At 39.5% G+C, this 20,758-nt stretch overlaps 1 protein-coding gene across 5 annotated transcripts in view; it reads right to left on the bottom strand.

Moving 5' to 3' along the window:
* MME (membrane metalloendopeptidase) overlaps positions 1-20,758 on the bottom strand; it is a 108,471-nt gene that overhangs the window by 51,724 nt on the left and 35,989 nt on the right. For all 5 annotated transcript variants that reach the window (XM_043473944.1, XM_043473946.1, XM_043473943.1 and 2 more), the window contains 5 exons: positions 17,624-17,785; positions 16,363-16,443; positions 16,181-16,276; positions 15,943-16,061; positions 13,137-13,202 (listed from right to left, as the gene is read on the bottom strand). In XM_043473944.1, coding sequence (XP_043329879.1) covers positions 13,137-13,202; positions 15,943-16,061; positions 16,181-16,276; positions 16,363-16,443; positions 17,624-17,785 — 524 coding nt within the window. The remainder of the gene's footprint in view (positions 1-13,136; positions 13,203-15,942; positions 16,062-16,180; positions 16,277-16,362; positions 16,444-17,623; positions 17,786-20,758) is intronic.

Below are 20,758 nucleotides of genomic sequence, written 5' to 3' on the forward strand. Positions count from 1 at the left end.
CTAGCCAAGCAGTATTTTCTTTTAACAAGAGTCTTTTCCCATGAGCTCCTCCAAGACACATCTGTGAGCTTTAATTAATTCCAAGGCTGGTTCTCGTTACTATGAAATTTCTAATATGCCATTTTGACTATCAGCTTTCTTCCAAGAACTCAAATTCTTCCATTTTATCTTCACACACATTTAACTGTATGAAGATAAGCTATAACCTAGTTATGTTATTGACCTTTTACAGAATATATAAATCATTGTATTCAAGTCCTGAGTGGCACTGAACCCAGGAAATTGAATACCACTTTCATAAATCTCAGCCCATTGCTATTTAGTTATTATCTATCAGCAGTTTAAATAACTTATGATCCCACCACATTAAAATTTACTCAAAATTTCAAGTCCCAGCATCAGTTTGGGAAGGGCTTCCCTGGTGGCTCAGTGGTAAAGAATCCACCTGCCAATGCAGGAGACTAGGGTTCAATCCCTGGGTCAGGAAGATCTCCTTGAGCAGGAAATGGCAATCCACTCTAATATCCTTGCTTGGGACATCCCATGGGTGGAAGAGCCTGATGGGCTGGTCCATGAGGTAGCAAAAAAATCGGACACAACAGCAACTAGAAGACTACAATCAGGAAGGCCACACCACACGTTTGGGACCAATGGGTGGTTCTGAGCTTCAAATATTTGTCCACACAGGATAAATATGAAGAAGAGCTGAAGAGTACTTAACCCTTTCACAGTTTCCAGGGGGTTTTACAACCCTACTGATTATCAGTGAAAGGGGCATCCTTCTTGCAACTTTGAGTGAAAAGGCACATTTAAATTCACAGTGACTCATTAAGAGGATCACACAAAAAATTTGTAGGGAAATGAAAATATTTTACCAAACAAGAACCTAAGCAAAATGTAAGCTGTTATTAATTTGAAATTCAAGAGGACATCTTTAAGTGACGTTTAGATACTGGTATTCCATGACCATTATTAAATGCTAAGTAAACAATTTCCTGGGGAGAGGGCTCTCTCTTCCAAGGATACCCTGCAATTAGGAGGCTGTCTAACTAGCATCTCTATCCTGGATCTGCTACTCAATAAAATGTCATCTGTTTCTGTATTAAACACTTAATCACTAAGGTAACAGGGTTAAAAGGATGTTTTTATGTACAGTCCTGCCAACTCCATTCTTTTCCTGTTAAAAAGTAATCAGAATTCTTGTTTCACTTTGAAGAAAACAAACATGTCTGAGTTCATACCTAATGGGACCAATTATTCCAAAGTACAAGTACGTGGTGTTTTGAATTAACTGTATTTCAAATCATATAAATTCATCTGCATTCAGCAGGAAATTACTACTGACTGCAAAGAAATGGTAATCTGAATTTTCCAATATCAATCTCTAAGATTTTTTTTGTACACTATGGGATGCTTTTTTGTTAATGAGGTGAGAAAACAATAGCAAGAGTGCTCTCCTCCATTTCATTGACTCTGCAATGGTGTTACTGCAGTGTCTTCATCCCTAAAGATGTATTTAAAAGCTACAGAACTTGGCAAGCACAAGAACTTTGTACAATGCTTCCAATCTGCTGAACTGGTAAAGCTTCCCAGAAAGCTAGAAGTATATGATATCATGGACTTCTGGGATGTTTGAATATTAAATACAATTAACATAGAATACACTCTTTCCTTTAATGAGCTCCATTACCTGGCAAAATTTTACAGTGTGACTGACTAAAACATGTTTCAGTATCTGTTTTTTTTTTAATTGGAGGACAATTGCTTTACAATGTTGTATTAGTTTTTGCCATACAACAACATGAATCAGCCGTAAGTATATATATATATATTTTTATATATCCCTTCCCTCTTGAGCCTTCCACCCACCACCACCCCTATCCCACCCCTCTAGGTCATCACAGAGCACCAGGCTGAGCTCCCGGGGTTATATAACAACTTCCCACTAGCCAGCTATTTTATACATGGTAATGTATGTATTTCAATGCTACTTTCAATTTCTCCTATTCTCTCCTTCTTCCACTGTGTCCACAAGTCTGTTCTCTACATCTGCATCTCTATTCTTGCCCTGCAAATAAGTTCATCAGTACCATTTTTTCTAGACTCCATATGTATGTGTTAATATGGTATTTGTTTTTCTCTTTGGAGATTTCCTTCAAAAACTAGGAATAAAACTGCCATATGACCCAATAATCCCACTACTGGGCATAGATTCTGAGAAACCATAATTCAAAAAGACACATGTATCCCAAAGTGTTCATCACAGCAGTACCTATAATAGCCAGGACATGGAAGCAAGCTAGATGTCTATTGATAGATAATTGGATAAAGAAGTTGTGGCATATATGTACAATGGAATATTGCATGCTTGGCCACTCAGTGGTCAGTCTTTGTGACCCCATGGACTATAGCCTGCCAGGCTTCTCTGTCCATGGGATTTTCCAGGTCAGAATACTGGAGTGGGTTGCCATTTCCCCTCCAAGAGATCTTCCTGACCCAGGGATCGAACTATTTTCTTTGACAGTTGTAAGGTAGCCTAGTTGAAGCTTTGATACAGTTAATTCTTTGTGTGACAAAAAAAATAAAACACAGAAAACAAAAAAACCCTAAATATCTACGTAGTCTTTCCTTTAAAAATAAAACATTATAAATCCCATTGCTTGTAATAGCAGGTTCAAAGATGATAACTGGTTTTAAATGGTTGGGTAAAATCCACAATAGCAGTTTTGTGAGCTTTTAAGTTATACACTGTTGGTGAGGTATTTACCAGTACCCAACACCAGGAACTGTCACTCTAATTCTTTATTTTGCAAGACCAGGCAATAATATTTATATGTTGGCTCTGTTCAGAAATTGAATTCCTTCTGCTTAGAAAAAAAGCTGCTATTTGTTGGAGTTGCCAAAGAGCAAGACAGCAATGCCATTCAACTATTGTCCTTCACACTTAATATCTCTGTTAATAAGTAACAGCAAGTCCCAGGGAGGAACAGAGAGCGCTCTGGAAACACTGCCTGATATTTGTGCACCTTGGTGTGCCGACAACCATGGACCAGAGGTTTCATTTCTGGGACACCTCAGCCTTAGCAATTTTCTGCCCTTCCCTTTCCCAGATATCATGTGGAGCATTAAGCAACTGAAAAGTCACAGAACTGTCTTATTCCTAACCGTTGATGCCAGGGGTGTTGTTTAATAGTGTTACACAGGATGTTTCGTGAGGGAACACACAGGGCCCCCACCAGGAGAGATGTTTCCTCTCAGAAGACTGTGAAGTTTGTTCCACTTGACGAAGCATGTCAGGGATCATGCAGCTGCCACAACACAGAGGCTTGCTCCCCAAAGACGGATACAGACACACAGAAACACACAGCGGTTCCTGGAGACGGGAAGTGAGAAAGTCCCCAGATGCTAGCAGGGTTCAGAAACAGGAGAAACATAGGACACGAGAGAATCCACTGCGGACGAACATGGGGGTGGTCAGAGGCTTTGGTCAGGTTATTAATGAGAGCACCTGCAGATTCACATGAGAATTTATTGTGTAACTTCTAAGGTTTGTTGCTTATGTTTGGGAAGGTGCATGTACTTCTTTTTACAAAGTTCAGTTGATCTAAAAAATTTCCCTTGTCATACCCACTAAGTCCCAAGTTCAAAAGCTCCTTTATGTTTTGTTAAACACAGATACTTGGGTGAAACCTCCTGACTATTAGTCACCTGGTGCCCAGAAAGAACAAAACAAGGTCAGCAGTTTCCCTTGCAGGATCTGTTTTTACCAAGTCAACCAAGCAGCAGTCAGAGCAATCCTTTTAAAAACCAAATCAAATCACATCTAAATTATCCACTGACCCAGAACGCCAGTCATTCACCTTTTATAACACTGCCTCCGTTCACCTATTTCCTTAAATTATTTTTCATCGTCTATCTCCTCTGATTCGAACCATGAGAATTCTATGTGAATTAAAGGCCATTTCTGCCTTGTTTCCTTGATATCCTTCCTGTCCAGAGGAGTATCTGTCACATAGTAGAAGCTCAATAAAAATATAGTTAAATTGTAAGTATACTGAGTAAATTTCCCTCACTGTCATCAGCCTTCTAATCGTAGTCCAAGTCCAGAGCAGTTTCTCTGAGCTTGCATTTTGGGTAAGCAGGCAAACAGAATCCTCTCTTGGTTTACCCTAAGTTCTAAAACCTGCTCATCTAAAGGACTGAAAATCTCAGTTTGTGCTATTTCCAGAGTAGGTACAGCTTAGAGAATTTCCCTGGATTGTGATTTCTCTTATTTAGTACACAAGCCTTGGATCATCTCTTTTGGGCTTCTAACCATCTCAGCCATATTCTAAGTCCTCTGTCTTCATCCCTAAAGTGTTTTCTTTTTTCCTTTTCTTTTTTTAAATGAACATCACTTTTTCTAATTGCTCTAAATTTCTTCATAACTCTCACCTCCCTCTTCCTACCCTGCCATGCCGCATAGCAATATACTATACAGCTTCTAACCTCGAACTCCTTTGCTACCTCCTCAGGCTTTCATCAACTAGATGAGAGATTTTCTCACTTTTACTTTAGCCCTGAAATGCTCTATTCAGATGAATGTTCTGTTAATGTATAAACAAGTAAAATAAATCTTGAAGAACGTATACATAAAGGTGTGGCTACACAGAGCACTGTTTCTGGCACATGAAAGTGGTCTGAACATTCAGAAACCACTACTGTGGCTTATTCTACCTTCTCAGACCAACACAGAACATAAACATAGCTACAATCCAATTATGCTCCAATATTTGGTTACCTAACCTGTAGATTTCCTTATGAAGGAGGAAAAGATAACAATTAGCCTTGAAGCACTAAGGAGGCAGAGAAAGAGAAGGTTTGAAACCAATTCCATTCTCCTGAATAGAGTTTAAAAACTCTTCTGAAGGTGTGATTTTTCAAGAAAATTAAGGTTGCTATTTCTTTCAGTGAATCAGTATGCAAGCACTTTCTTACACGAAGTAGTTGGTTGGTTCCATTTTAAAATTCTGTGAATGGATGATTTTTTTTTTTATGGGCAGTGGGTATCTCTCATATTGTTTTCCTAGCATAGAAAAATATATACTCTTGTACTGGGTAGAGTTGTTTCAAATCTCATTACTCCTGTCCTCTAACGTAGTGGTGTGTCATTAAGCGACATCTTCAGATAATCAGAATACCCAGAAATAAAGTTCTATCTCTCCAGCAAGGGTGGCTCCTTGATGAACCCATTTTGAGAGCACAATTAAATCTCAATTTTTAAAATAAATGTATATATTTGTTCAGTATCTATACAGATGTAGATGTGGCCTTCCACCTAATATTTGGCCAGAGGGACACTGTGTTATCAGTTTTACACTATAAACTCCTGGAAAAAGACAGTGCTTGTCTGGTTTGACACCTTGGGTCATCCACATGAGCCAGCTTAATTCACTGTTTTCAATGAGAACTGCTCTCCAGGTTTGTTTGTTTTTTTAAGGAATTGCACCATCTAGAAGTAAAACTAGTTGGGAATCAGAAGACAGGATCATGACCAGGGGAGCTACACAGTAGCTATTTCTCGCCAACTTCTCACGACAGAACCCTCTGTTCTCTTTCTTCTTGGTGGAGAAGGGGTCTACTTTTCTGAGTCACTGAGATGGGCTGACAGTACCAACTAGCTAATCAGAGAGCCTGGTTCCCTGGACACAGTGCTTGGGCAAGAGAAGGGCAGGTGGCCCAGTCAGGATCAGAGCCCTTTCCTCAGAAATCGATAGACCATAACAGAGATGGGATTTCTTTTCTCCAGATTGCAAAGCTTCCAGGGATCATCGTTGATGCTGCAACAGAGATAGTCTGCTAAAAAAGGACTCCAACACAGCAGAAAGTAGAGCCCTGAGAATGGGAAAAAGAGTTAAGATGATTCAATTGTACCCCTGGAACCAATCATGCTTGATTCATCCCTGGAACTTTACAGTTAGGTGTGGCAAACAAAAAGAAAACGTTTTTTTACAGAATTTAAGTTAGAGTAGGTTTCTATTGCATATAATTAATGTTCCTGACACATGGATCTTCTAATTCACGACTTGAGGAAATCATTTTACTTAATTGGGTCTCTATTCTCTTATTTCTAAAATGAGGGGTTGTGCCTGACTTCAGACTATACTACAAAGCCACAGTCATCAAGACAGTATGGTACTGGCACAAAGACAGAAATATAGATCAATGGAACAGAATAGAAAGCCCAGAGATAAATCCACGAACTTATGGACACCTTATCTTTGACAAAGGAGGCAAGGATATACAATGGAAAAAAGACAACCTCTTTAACAAGTGGTGCTGGGAAAACTGGTCAACCACTTGTAAAAGAATGAACCTAGAACACTTTCTAACACCATACACAAAAATAAACTCAAAATGGATTAAAGATCTAAATGTAAGACCAGAAACTATAAAACTCCTAGAGGAGAACATAGGCAAAACACTTTCTGACATAAACCACAGCAAGATCCTCTATGACCCACCTCCCAGAATATTGGAAATAAAAGCAAAACTAAACAAATGGGACCTAATGAAACTTAAAAGCTTTTGCACTACAAAGGAAACTATAAGTAAGGTGAAAAGACAGCCCTCAGATTGGGAGAAAATAATAGCAAATGAAGAAACAAAGGATTAATCTCAAAAATATACAAGCAACTCTTGAAGCTCAATTCCAGAAAAATAAGTGACCCAATCAAAAAATGGGCCAAAGAACTAAACAGACATTTCTCCAAAGAAGACATACAGATGGCTAACAAACACATGAGAAGATGCTCAACATCACTCATTATCAGAGAAATGCAAATCAAAACCACAATGAGGTACCATTACACGCCAGTCAGGATGGCTGCTATCCAAAAGTCTACAAGCAATAAATGCTGGAGAGGGTGTGGAGAAAAGGGAACCCTCTTACACTGTTGGTGGGAATGCAAACTAGTACAGCCGCTATGGAAAACAGTGTGGAGATTTCTTAAAAAACTGGAAATAGAACTGCCATACGACCCAGCAATCCCACTCCTGGGCATACACACTGAGGAAACCAGATCTGAAAGAGACACGTGCACCCCAATGTTCATCGCAGCACTGTTTATAATAGCCAGGACATGGAAGCAACCTAGATGCCCATCAGCAGATGAATGGATAAGGAAGCTGTGGTACATATACACCATGGAATATTACTCAGCCGTTAAAAAGAATTCATTTGAACCAGTTCTAATGAGATGGATGAAACTGGAGCCCATTATACAGAGTGAAGTAAGCCAGAAAGATAAAGAACATTACAGCATACTAACACATGTATATGGAATTTAGAAAGATGGTAACGACAACCCTATATGCAAAACAGCAAAAGAAACACAGATGTACAGAACAGACTTTTGAACTCTGCGGGAGAAGGTGAGGGTGGGATGTTTTGAAAGAACAGCATGTATATTATCTATGATGAAACAGGTCACCAGCCCAGGTGGGATGCATGAGACAAGTGCTCAGGCCTGGTGCACTGGGAAGACCCAGAGGAATCGGGTGGAGAGGGAGGTGGGAGGGGGGGTCGGGATGGGGAATACGTGTAAGTCTATGGCTGATTCATATCAATGTATGACAAAACCCACTGAAAAAATAAATAAATAAATAAATAAATAAATAAATAAAATGAGGGGTTGAACTGAATTCTTTAATGTCCCATTTAGCTTTTAAAGTCTGTGCATAAGTAAATATAATAAGAAAATATATGATACTATCATGTAAAAAATACAAGAATATATTTCTTTGAGTTGCTATTGTCTTTAAGGCCTATTCCCTCTTTAGGAGGGAAAGTACAGAAAACAAAAAGGAACTGAGGTATTTAAGTTCAGAACAATAACCAGAGGATACAATATGCATTTCTCAAAACATAACATTCAAAATTTCTAAATAAAAGCACACGAGTTTGAAAAGCAGCGAGTTTTTTGTTTTTGTTTTAACCAGAGAAAAATAGGTTTTGTTTTAAGGAAGGAGGTTAGACATAGTTCTTGAAAAAAATGCATTACCTATTTTCATCACTTAGTGGTGTAATGGCACATTTTACTATTTTGAATGCCAAACAAATATTAGAACACAAAAATTCCATTCCTAGGATATCAGAAGCCCCCAAATACTTCAGTGTAGTGGAATGGACTTCCTTGTAACTACAGGTGCTATTTTCATTGCTCATAAGAAGTCTGGTTGTAGAACTGTAAGATGATTCCCTAGAAAGAGGGATCAAAAAAGACCTGGGGGAAATGGCCTTAGGTAATGATTTGATCAAGGAAATCTATAATTAGGGTCCCTTTGATCAGAAAGGGATGCTTCCTCTTCCCCAGCCCCTGAGACATATCTGCAAACCGGATGCCATTTCATAGTGTGAAAATCACTGGCTAGAGTGACAGACAAAGAAGCCAGTCTTCTCTAGTCAAAGATAAAGCACCTTTCCTGTCTTCCCTGATACCTTCCCTCTCAACCATGCATCCATAGATTCCGCAATAGACATTAAATAAAAAGAGTATATAGATATCTGCATGCTGTGAGAACATATATGTTCTTCATCTAGACAAAAGCTCCAGGAAAGCCCTTCGCGAGTAAGTAAAAGTCAAACTTCGACTATAGGGATTAGGAGAAAAACAGGAGGGCTGGCCAGATGGCGTGTGCATGTGTGTGTGTGTGTGTGTGTGTGTGTGTGTGTAGTCGTCCTGGCAAAGGAAACAGCATACATAAAAGTATATAAGTGAACAACCTAGAGGGGTGGGATGGGCTAGGGGTGGGAGGAAGGCTCAAGAGGAAGGGGACATAAGGATACCTATGGCTGTGTCATGTTATTTATGTCAGAAACCAACACAGGACTGTAAGCAATTATACACCAATTAAAAATAAACAAAATTTTAGAAAGAATTAATAAAGTATATAAGTGAGAAAACCAATGAAAACCATTGTTATACTGATACAATAATGTTGAGATTTATTCTAGCTTTATAAATCCTCCAGTAGTGTTATTTTGTTATCCTATCCTTTTCACCATTTTTTATCCATGAATGATAAAACCCTAAAAAAAAAAAAGTACTTGAAGGGATTGAATTCTTTCAGAGATAGCAAAGTAGTGGAAAAATGAGAATGAACTTTTATTTGAAAGCTGGCTGGGGATGCAGATGAAACTAAGTGAGGGATTACAGGTAGTAATGACTGGGAAAGAGTAGCAAATATCATGAGGCAAATAGGTAGAAAATTGGAATTTTCTCCATAGTTATATACTCTTCCCCCTCCCCCTAACGCTCCAAAAGAATGGATTTTAAGATGGGGAAGAGTACAGAAATGTTCTAGCAATTACCCATTTTCAGGATGACAGAATTTCATCTCATAAAAAAAAAAAAGAATTCCATATTACATGCAGACTCCTTGCCACTGGAAGGACGTTGCTTGGGGCTTGGAGCACTAGGCTGAGATGTATTCTGAGGTCGGAGGTTAGGAGGAAAGAGCACAGTGACCATCTAGTGACCATAGTTATGGAAGCATGCTGGGTGTTGCTTCTCTTATCCAGATCACGGGAGGGCACCTAATTTGAGCTAATAACAACTTCCTAGCTGAAAGTGCTAGTGCTACTGAGTTTTCTAAATCATTTGTTCACTTAAAGAACTCTACTACTATGAAATACTACTCTTAGCAAGTTGGAATGATGTATGGAAGGAACAGAGGATAGGGACTAAAGTTCTATCTCTGGTTCTACTATTGTTTGACTGAGGGTTCTGACAAAGACTGACAATCTCTGGGCCTTGGATTTCTCACTCATGAACTCTAATCACATTACTAATTCCAGATTTAATTTCCACTCCATTGTTTGACTATAAGTATTTTCCCAACCAGTGGATGCAATGAGTAGAGACTGCCAAATGTAAATATCTTTGGTCTGAGCTCCTCTTCTTTTCAGTAACAGAACCTTGTTCCCATTAACCAAATTTTAATAAGGCATACACATGGCCACTTGTTTAATACTACATTTCTCAGCCTCACTGATACTTAGCTGTGTCCACATGACAATATACTAAGCAATGAAAGGTATACAACTTCTGTGTCACTTACGTAACAAGAAATTGCTTGTCTATCACTACCTCTTTTCTTTTTCCTGTGAACTGAAATGTGAACAGGGCACTGGTGAACCAACTTTGACCAAACAGACTATAAATAAAACACTTGAGGAGGTCGATATTAGAGCAATAGGTCAAAGAAAACAGTGCTCCTGGCCATTCCCATGAAGAGAGCTTCCTACATCTCCGGAGACAGAAATGAGCTTCTTGCTTGCTTGCTTGCTTGTATTTTTCAGTCTCTTTTTTTACCACAATTTAGTTAGGACCCCAACTAATTTACAAACTCAAATGTCTAGAGGAACCACAAAGTCAATAAAAATCAATGAATTATCTCGATGAGGACTGCCCAAGTTTGGAGAACAAAGGTTGTCCTATCTGAAGGAACAACCATAAAAAAACTCTGTCCCACAACCACATGGGGATGTAGGTCTAGGGTTTCCAATTCTGCTAATTTATCAGGAGATCTGGATTCTCAAGTAAAATCTTCAATTTTTATAAAATCTTGTCAACTAATATAAAAATTTTTAAAAATTAGCCACAGGTTAAACAAAATGCCTCTCTATGACTCAAACCTATAACCTAGATTAATTATGACATTCTATTAATTATGAGGCAATATTGAATACAAAATGCACAAATACACCATCCCCTTAACAACAGGATCCTTTCCAAAAGAAAAAATGCCAAAAGGAAACTTTATCACATTACGTGTATACACTGACTGCCAGGTATACCTTGATATCAGGAATGTTAAAATACAAAAAATACGCATCCTTTTTGTTGTTGTTTAGTTGCCAAGTCATGTCTGACTCTTTTGAGTCCCCATGGACTGGAGCCCGCCAGGCTCCTCTGTCCACAGGATTTCCCAGGCAAGAGTACTGGAGTGGGCAGCCATTTCCTCCTCCAGGGGATCATCCTGGACCAGGGACTGAACCGACATCTCCTGGACTGGCAGGCAAATTTTTTGCCACTGAGTCACCAGGGAAGTCCTCACACATCTTTATAAGGTTGGATAAATTTAGTATGTTTTTAGGACAAAATCCTAAATTTGACAAACATTCCAATTAATACCAATGAAAATGTAGTATAATGAGCCAAAATTCTTCAGTCACCCTCAACTCTGCAAGAGGAAGCAGCTAGACAGCTTGTAAAGCCAACAGCTGCAACCCACACGATACCTGCATTATCAAGAACTCAAATATCCCACACCCATTTGATTGTCTATGACATTAATTGTGGACTTTTATATTTATCTTTTTCTTCATTTCAATGCTGTGTAGCCACTCATAAAGATACTTTATAGTGAATTTATTCCATGGCTTTTGAACTTAATAATGCGGCAAAATGCACACTCAGTATGAACATAAAGAGCTAATCATTTTAATTAAGAAGTAATTCCAGTCACACCACCTCTGACCCATTAGAATCAAAGGTAACTAAACTTACTTCTGAGCTTCAAATTAGGAAAGAAAACATTTATGGAACCAAAACCTTCCCCAAATACTTAATACATTACACTGCTAAGTTTATCTTCTGTGGTTCCTTTATATCAACAAGCAAGTGCACACCCACACCAGCTTGAGCAAGGCAAGGCTGTGAGACAATAAGAAGCGGTGTTGTGGGGTGTGATGGACAGAGTCAGAAGGTGGCCACAAAGGTTTGTCTGAACCCAGTGCCCCATGCGGATAGCCCTCTGAAAGTCAAATAGGAAGGCTCTAGAAGAATGGTGCTGAGTACAGTGTATGTACTTACTGGACCATTCCCCAGTCTTCACTGGCACTGACCTAGACCATGATTCACCTGTTCATTTTTTAAATCATTCAAATTTATAGAGAAAATAAGACATTTAAAATTGGCTTTTCAGGGAGAATGGATACACCATGATATGGTTGTTGTTAACACCCTCAGATATGCAGATGACACCACTTTAACGGCAGAAAGTGAAGAACTAAAGAGCCTCTTAATGATGGTGAAAGAGGAGAGTTAAAAAAAACTGGCTTAAAACTCAACATTAGAAAACCGAAGATTATAGAATCTGGTCCCATCACTTCATGGGAAACAGAAGGGAAAAAAGTGGAAACACAACAGATTTTATTTTCTTGGGCTCCAAAATCACTGTGACAGCAGCCATGAAATTAAAAGACGCTTGCTCCTTGAAAGAAAAGCTATGACAAACCTAGACAGAGTATTAAAAAGCAGAGATATTATTTTGCCAACAAAGGTTCGTATAGTCAAAGTTGTGGTTTTTCCAGTAGTCATGTACAGATGTGAGAGTTGGACCGTAAGGAAAGCTAAGCACCAAAGAATTGATGTTTTTCAACTGTGGTACTAGAGAAGACTCTTAGGAGTCCCTTGGACAGCAAGATCAAACCAGTCAATCCTGAGGAAAATCAACCCTGAATATTCCTTGGACGGACTGATGCTGAAGTTGAAGCTCTAATACTCCGGCTACCTGATGTGAAGAGCTGACTCATTAGAAAAGACCCTGATGCTGGGAAAGATTGAGGACACGAGAAGGGTGTGACAGAGGATGAGAAAGTTGGAATGCATCATCGACTCAATGGACATGAGTTTAAGCAAATTGTGGGAGATAGGGGCAGGGAAGCCGGGTATGTTGCAGTTCATGGGTCACAAAGCGTAGGACAGGGCTTTCACAAAGGGTAGGACAGAGCTTAGTGACTGAACAACATTCGTATGCTGAGCCCCTTTATTGTTCACCTGAAACTATTACAACATTGTTAATGGGTTATACTCCAACATAAAATAAAAAGTTAAAAATAAATAAGTAAATAAAATTGACTTTTAAAAATGGGCCACACGACTTAAATACTGAGAATCAAAACACAAACAAGGAATTTCAAGTTTCTTTGTTTCTTAAAAGCTCTTCATTTGTTCTGTTGAGAATACTCAGTCAGTCAAAGGAAGCTCACTATTATGTATGATTTTCAGTATCTGCCTGAGTGAAGAAGATAGAGGGTTTAGTTTAAATTCTGTAGCTTAGTTTTGTTGGTTTTTTGTTTCTGTTTTTACCTCTTTATATGCTGCAGTGCATTCATAGTAGTCTCTGGAAGGCAGGCCAAGTTGAGGCTGGTCAATCTATAAAAAACGTACAAAGAAGAAAATATTCAGTTGATATAGAACAGTTTGACAAATTATAAGCATGCCTACCTATGTGTAAGCACGATCTTAGTGTTCTTGCTCTATATAACAAGCTAACACTGAGTGAATATACAATTAAGAAGTGGTTTCCACAATACTTCTCAGTGTTAAACTGATGGGTAGGTGAGACAATCTGGAAGATCATACTACAGATATTTGAGAGAAACCAATGAAATCTTAAACCCACAAAAACCATATGGGGAAGGAGTTGAATGTATAACAATGGGAGAGATGAACAAATACACATTAGAATCTAGGACTGGGGAGTTTTATACTTTTATAGGACATTTCAGGTCCCTGAGCTTCTAATATACTCCCTTGCTGGATGTTTTCTTCTGCTCCTACCCTTAACTGTAATGGAAAAAAAAAAAACCCAAAAAACCAAAAAACAAATAAAAGGTAGAAAACCTCTATGGTGACTCAAGAAATTCTAAGCTAGTAGAAATCTTGCCAGAGATTTTTTTGAGACTCTCTACCCTAAGAGGGGGCTTCCTCGGTAGCTCAGTTGGTAAAGAATCTGCCTGCAATGCAGGAGATGGGGGTTCAGTCCCTGGGTTGGGAAGATTCCACGGAGAAGGGAATGTGTTAGTATTTTTGCCTGGAGAATCCCTATGGAAGAGGAGCCTTGTGGGCTATAGTCCATGAGGTGACAAAGAGCCGGACATGACTGAGCAACTTACACACACACACACGCCCTAAGAGGACAGAGAAGATTCCTCTTCGGTTCTCTTCGGAGCTGCCCTGCTGAGGATGTCAGCAGACCCAGCTGCCAACTGAGCCTATGAAAGAGATAACCCATCTCTGCTCCAGCACATCCACTCCACCCTGGATCCCCCACGAAAGCTCCTAGACATCCTCGAAACTTTGTAGGTGTCAGGAACCCTCTGGCCCTTATTAATTCCTGAATATTCAGGAATTAAGAGGAGAGGCATGCCTTTCCCAGGGCTGAGGAATCCAGGCATTTCTCATTAAGGTGATAAGTACCCTCTTCCTTTTTACAAGCCAAACGGTAAAAGGTGATAGTTTGCAACTCTCTCTTTGATAGGGATCATCTTATGTTTTCTAAGTCTGGAATTTTAATCTTTATCTTTGCTGAGAATAACTACAATATATATGCCCACGCCATGTTGATTAAGACACCTTTGCTCCATCAGAACTTGGGTCCCCGTGTCTTTCTTTCTTTCTGTCTTCCTCTCTCTATTTCTCTATTTCTGGCTAATTCCTTGGAGCTCGGAGGCCCGCTGAGCTCACTTTCTTGCCCGGGCTTCTAAGACCCTCTGGAGAAGGCGCCCCGTGCCTTCACCCACTCAAGAGGGCGCCCGGTGCCTACGTGCAGCAGCGCGACCCCTAAGAACAGGGCTCTATTGGCTTTCTGCCTAAACCAGGGGATGTCAGCCTCTTTCTCTCTCTTACTTTCTTATCGTCGACTCCGGACCACCAGGTTCCGGTCCATTAAAGGACCAACAGTGAGATTCCCTCCTACGTGCTGCACGGTAAGTGGGTAAAGTAAACTAGAGCATTTGTGGGCGGAAGTGGCGATCCTAGCAGGGTAAAGATACAGAACCCAGAAGACTGGCGGGGAGAGAGCCAGAAGGCATCCCCACAGGAGGGCCCTGTTCCTTCTCCAACCTTCTGAGCCTCCTTAGCAGCCCTCATAGGGTGATCAAGCAGGATGCTGGCATTCCACAGCCAAGGGAGAGACTCTAGGAAGACAGAAAGGGTCCACTGCAGACAAGAGTCAGGTTCAATTGTCTTCATGGTTTTAATAAAAATGACCATAACAATTTATATAACTGTGCCATACATAAGCTTCTGTGACCTGTAACTTTTGGTAGTTTCTTTTACAGGAGACTAAAGAAAAGCTCTGTAAATGTTTTACTCCATTCTGAACATACTTATTAAGTACTTATCTCATCTTAGGAGATGTCTTAGGTTAAACGAAATGAATAGTTTATACTCTAAAAAAAAATCAAATAAGGCCCTTTAAGAAGAAAGACATTTTGCTTACTTTAACTGGGAAAAAAAAGTACAGATGTAGCAAGCACCAAATTATGTTCAAAATCCCATTTTTATGATCTTTTTGGAGTCAATTAGGAATTTCTGATTTCCAACCTGTATTACTTATATAAACTAGACCATGCTCCTTTCATGAACATACAGAGAAATCAAGTGCTTTTTCTAAATTGTTGTTGTTTAGTCACTAAGTTGTGTCCAACTCTTTGTGACCCCATGGACTGTAGCCCACCAGGCTCCTCTGTCCCTGGGATTCTCCAAGCCAAGAATACTGGAGTGGGCTGCCATGCCCTCCTCCAGGGGATCTTCCTGTCCCAGGGATCAAAGTCAAGTCTCCTGTATTGGCAGGTGAATTCTTTACCACTGGAAGCCCCTTTTCTAAACAGGAGAGACCTGAAGTCTTTAATTTCTTATCATTTATTTTTATAAAGGGAGAGCTATCTAAACAAAGATAGCAGAAAGGACAGTTGAATGTCTAACACACAGCATCAAGAAAACAGTTTCAAAATTGGAAATCCAGGTATCTGTCCTTGAATTTATTACCACTTTGTTCCTACAATTCAAATAAGAACAAGCCTTATTTCTAAATATCAATAACACCAATGCGTGTGAATGTTTTATCACAATTTAAAGATAACTCTGGCTGCTGGCCATACAAACTTACATGAATTATATGATTCGTAGAGTTTTTATCATCAGTGCCAACAAAAAAATTAATAATGACTTTTTTTCCGTATTTAGAATTCAGTTGTGCAATAGATTTCTCAGCTGTCCAAGAAGAACCTGAAGAAATGAAAGGTGAAGTAGTATCATTAGATGCTTAATGCATTAATATGATACTATAGTACAGTAATAACAGATTTTACACAGACGTAATTTTTTTAAAGGGAAGACCGTCTCACCATATTTTTGCTCCCAGTTGTCCAGCGCCACCGGCCAGTCGTAAATATCTGGCAACAGTCTGAGTAGAGGTTCTCCGCCTCGGCTCTCAATAGCAGCTTTTAAAAATAATGAATATAAATATATTATGAAGTCTATGCATATTTTGGCATACTCCAAATAAAATAAAATAAAGAGCACTTACTTTCATTTATACAAGATCTATATAACATTTTTGCTTTCTGCACCGCTATTATATCTTCAGTTTTGGGTTCCTGAAGGACATCTGAAATGGAGTGTTGGTAAAATGCATCAGTATAATCGCTCATGTGCAGCTCTAAATAACATTTTCCATGCAAGTTTGGTTAAAAAAAAAAAAAGCTTACATGTGTTCATACCTCTCCCATTCCAAAACCCTATGGGAAAAACCAAACTCCTTATCAGATCATTATTCCTGGTGTAGAAGGAGGAGTTACTTTGATTAGCCAACTTAAATGAAAGTCTTTTTGACTAGATTATTAGTTTCTGGTGAACAGTAATACATACTGCTCTGCCGTACAGAAGTTACTTTTTCTGATATTGAGATTAAAAAGAAAACAAATTTGTTTTTGGAATTTGGAATTTAATATGATAGTCTTCTTGATGGTTGGAGGGTAATTATTTTTGTGTGATCATACTGTTCATGCTCCAAATGAAATGTTCTACTTGCTTGGATATTAAAAAATAGTAAAAAAAAATTTTTTTTATTTTTACAAAGTAACTTCTAAACGAGAACACAGAATGTAGGATAACAAAGGACTAGACACAACTTCCTCAACTTCCCAGGGAGGATGTCTTGATTATATCTGGATTAGAACAGATTTACCTAGTCTGGGAAGGCAAATCTTGGTAATATCTTACAGCAACTTCAACACAGGGCCAGGGTAGAAAGACATGCATGTCCTGTTTAGTGGCAATCATTTAATTTCTCCTGTAAAATGCATAAAGATGCCACTTTCATGGATAATAAAACATTTATCATGTTACATGCAAATGAAAGCAGGAATGCTGAAATGCCAACATATTTCATTTTGGTGTCTTCCATCCTTAGAGTGACTCAGCAATGGTCCACAAAACTTGGAGGGATTATCAACTTTTAATTTTGTGTGACATTCCCTGTAATGGCTTTTACACTCCCAAGTAAAATCTTGAAAATGGATGTTATTTAGTTGCTAAGTTGTATCTGACTCTTTTGTGACCCCATAGACTATGGCCCACCAGGCTCTTCTGTCCATGGGATTTCCCAGGCAAGGATAATGGAGTGGGTTGCCATTTCCTTCTTCAGGGGAATCTTCCTGACCCAGGGGCTCGAACCCACATCTCCTTCACTGGCAGACAGATTCTCTACCACTGAGCCACCTGGGAAGGCCTTAAAATGGATATATGAAGACAGAAATCTTTGATACATAGACTTAAACTTCACTAACCTTTCAAAACGACTTCTAATTCATCTCTTAAAATGTCAAAGTTACTGTAACGAGAGCTGGTCTCAGGAATGACGTTGCGTTTCAACCAGCCTCCGCAAGCATATTTGAAAAAGTTTGTACAAGGCTCAACAGAGGCATCCATGTTCTGGATCAGTCGAGCGGCTGAAAGACCAGAGAAAGGATGAGATAAAGTGAAGGGTTTGTTTCATAAGTAGTTTGGATGGGGAGAAAAAAAGAGACACGTTACTTCTTTATGATCAAGTCAACTGAACCGATGCTCTTCTTTTCACTTGTGGAACTGTGGACTTAGTTTGAATGATGAATATTATGGCTGGTTTTATTCTTGAGAGGTCTGGGTCCTCCTATCCTGCATCTTACCTCTTTCTTTAAATAACCAAGCATCTCACTAGTTTCTACCTCAGATGAAAGAAAGAATGCAGGCCTGCCTTAGCCGTTTCTGGGCCTGGGCCTGGAGTCACCCTTCACTCTGATAACTTTGGCTGCTGACTTTGTTCTTCAAGGTGCTGTGACCTTTGAACATGTCTGAGGCTCTAAGGCATGTGGGATTGTTAATAGATTTTAGTGTTTCAGTAAAGATCTGAAGCTACAGTTAATACCTCTTGGCCTCTACTTACAAAACTGCAATTCATACTGGATATCCAATTTGCATTTGTGTATGTAGAGTCTGTCATTATAAAATTAGCTGTAAGCTTGTTAGTTTTTCTTTCATCCATGATTTTATCTTTGATAATTATGATGAAAAAACAAATCAACCAATGTTGATTGTTGTTATTTACAATGTGCAAAACACGACTATACTAGGTGTCTCAGTTAATAGAAAGGGACATAAAGAGAAGATGTACAAAGAGAAAAATATTATATTATCTACAGGACTGCTATGCTCACAATTTCTACATCTGGAATAGTGAGAAAACCCTACCACTGCCCTCCCCACATTCTTTCTCATACAAGTTGAACTGTTCTGCAGGGAAAACAAAAGAGCAATTGAGAATTCATCTGCATCAAGAGAGTATAAGTTCTCAAGTGAGCTTTTGAAAATCCTTTGCCTTTTGAATAAATAAATTAATTAAACACTTTTAAAGAACTGCTGAGCTGTGTGGATTTTTCCAGCTTGGAATGGTAAATCTATCTGCCAGCTGAGCCTCGAGCCCCCACTTCTGACCACTTCTGGACACATTTGCCTGGCTGTCATCTTAGTCTCCATCTCTTTAAGACTAAACCCTCTGTTCAGTTCAGTTCAGTCACTCAGTCATGTCCGACTCTTTGCAACCCCATGAATCTCAGCACGCCAGGCCTCCCTGTCCATCACCAACTCCCGGAGTTTACCCTAACTCATGTCCATCAAGTTGGTGATGCCATCCAGCCATCTAATCCTCTGTCATCCCCTTCTCCTCCTGCCTACAATCCCTCCCAGCATCAGGGTCTTTTCCAATGAGTCAACACTTCACATGAGGTGGCCAAAGTACTGGAGTTTCAGCTTCATCATCAATCCTTCCAAAGAACACCCAGGAATGATCTCCTTTAGGATGGACTGTTTGGATTTCCTTGCAGTCCAAGGGACTCTCAAGAGTCTTCTCCAACACCACAGTTCAAAAACATCAATTCTTTGGTGCTCAGCTTTCTCCACAGTCCAACTCTCACATCCGTACATGACCACTGGAAAAGCCATAGCCTTGACTACATGGACCTTTGTTGGCAAAGTAATGTCTCTGCTTTTAATTTGCTGCCTAAGTTGGCCATAACTTTCCTTCCAAGGAGTAAGCGTCTTTTAATTTCATGGCTGCAATCACCATCTGCAGTGATTTTGGAGCCCCCAAAAATAAAGCCTGCCACTGTTTCCACTGTTTCCCCATCTATTTGCCATTAAGTGATGGGACCAGATGCCATGATCTTAGTTTTCTGAATGTTGAGTTTTAAGCCAACTTTTTCACTCTCCTCTTACACTTTCATCAAGACGCTCTTTAGTTCTTCTTCACTTTCTGCCATAAGGGTGGTGTCATCTGCATATCTGAGGTTACTGATATTTCTCCTGGCAAACTGGATTCGAGCTCGTGCTTCCTCCAGCCCAGCGTTTCTCATGATGTACTCTGCATATAAGTTAAATAAGCAGGGTGACAATATACAGCCTTGATGTACTCCTTTTCCTATTTGGAACCAGTCTGTTGTTCCATGTCCAGTTCTAACTGTTGCTTCCTGACCTACGTACAGGTTTCTCAAGAGGCAGGTCAGGTGGTCTGGTATTCCCATCTCTTTCAGAATTTTCCACAGTTTATTGTGGTCCACACAGTCAAAGGCTTTGGCATAGTCCATAAAGCAGAAATAGATGGTTTTCTGGAACTCTCTTGCTTTTTTGATGATCCAGCAGATGTTGGCAATTTGATCTCTGGTTCCTCTGCCTTTTCTAAAACCAGCTTGAACAGCTGGAAGTTCACAGTTCATGTATTGCTGAAGCCTGGCTCGGAGAATTTTAAGCATTACTTTACTAGCATGTGAGATGAGTACAATTGTGCGGTAGTTTGAGCATTCTTTGTATTGCCTCCAAACCAGTCTTCTCTGGATGTTTGTACTTTGGCATGCAGTACAATTGTTATCACAGCCTCCCAGGTTTGAAATCTTGAGTAGAATTCTGTATTTCATGCTCTCTCTTGGGCTATCAGTAACTCTTCTGCCTCTTTCCTATACTCTAGACAATCAATGTCAACCTAGTTTACATCTTCATCCCTTTTGACTAGATGTCACCCAACTACTCCTCTTGCTATTCACAGTATTATCTCTCTCTACTTCTATACACATGTTGCACATCGTTCACAGGTTAAACTTCCCCAAAGACCCTTTTGCTCTAGCTACTCCCTTGCTCAAAAATGTCAGTGGCTTGACACTGCCCAGGTTAAATTACGAACTCTTTAACTTGGCTAATCAAAAGTCTCTACCTTCTCTTGTTTCTCCTCTCTGGGTTTTCACAAAAACACTGTACTTCAGCCAGGTGGGTTTTGCCACATGGACCACAAACTCCTGTGCTTCTCTACCCTGCATCTTTGTTTCTCTCCTCCTCACTCCCCGCTTTTAAATAACAGTTTTATTGGGGTACAGTTCCTTCGCACTGTTCTGTTAGTT

Source organism: Cervus canadensis, chromosome 7, assembly GCF_019320065.1.
Source record: "Cervus canadensis isolate Bull #8, Minnesota chromosome 7, ASM1932006v1, whole genome shotgun sequence".
NCBI lineage: Eukaryota > Metazoa > Chordata > Mammalia > Artiodactyla > Cervidae > Cervus > Cervus canadensis.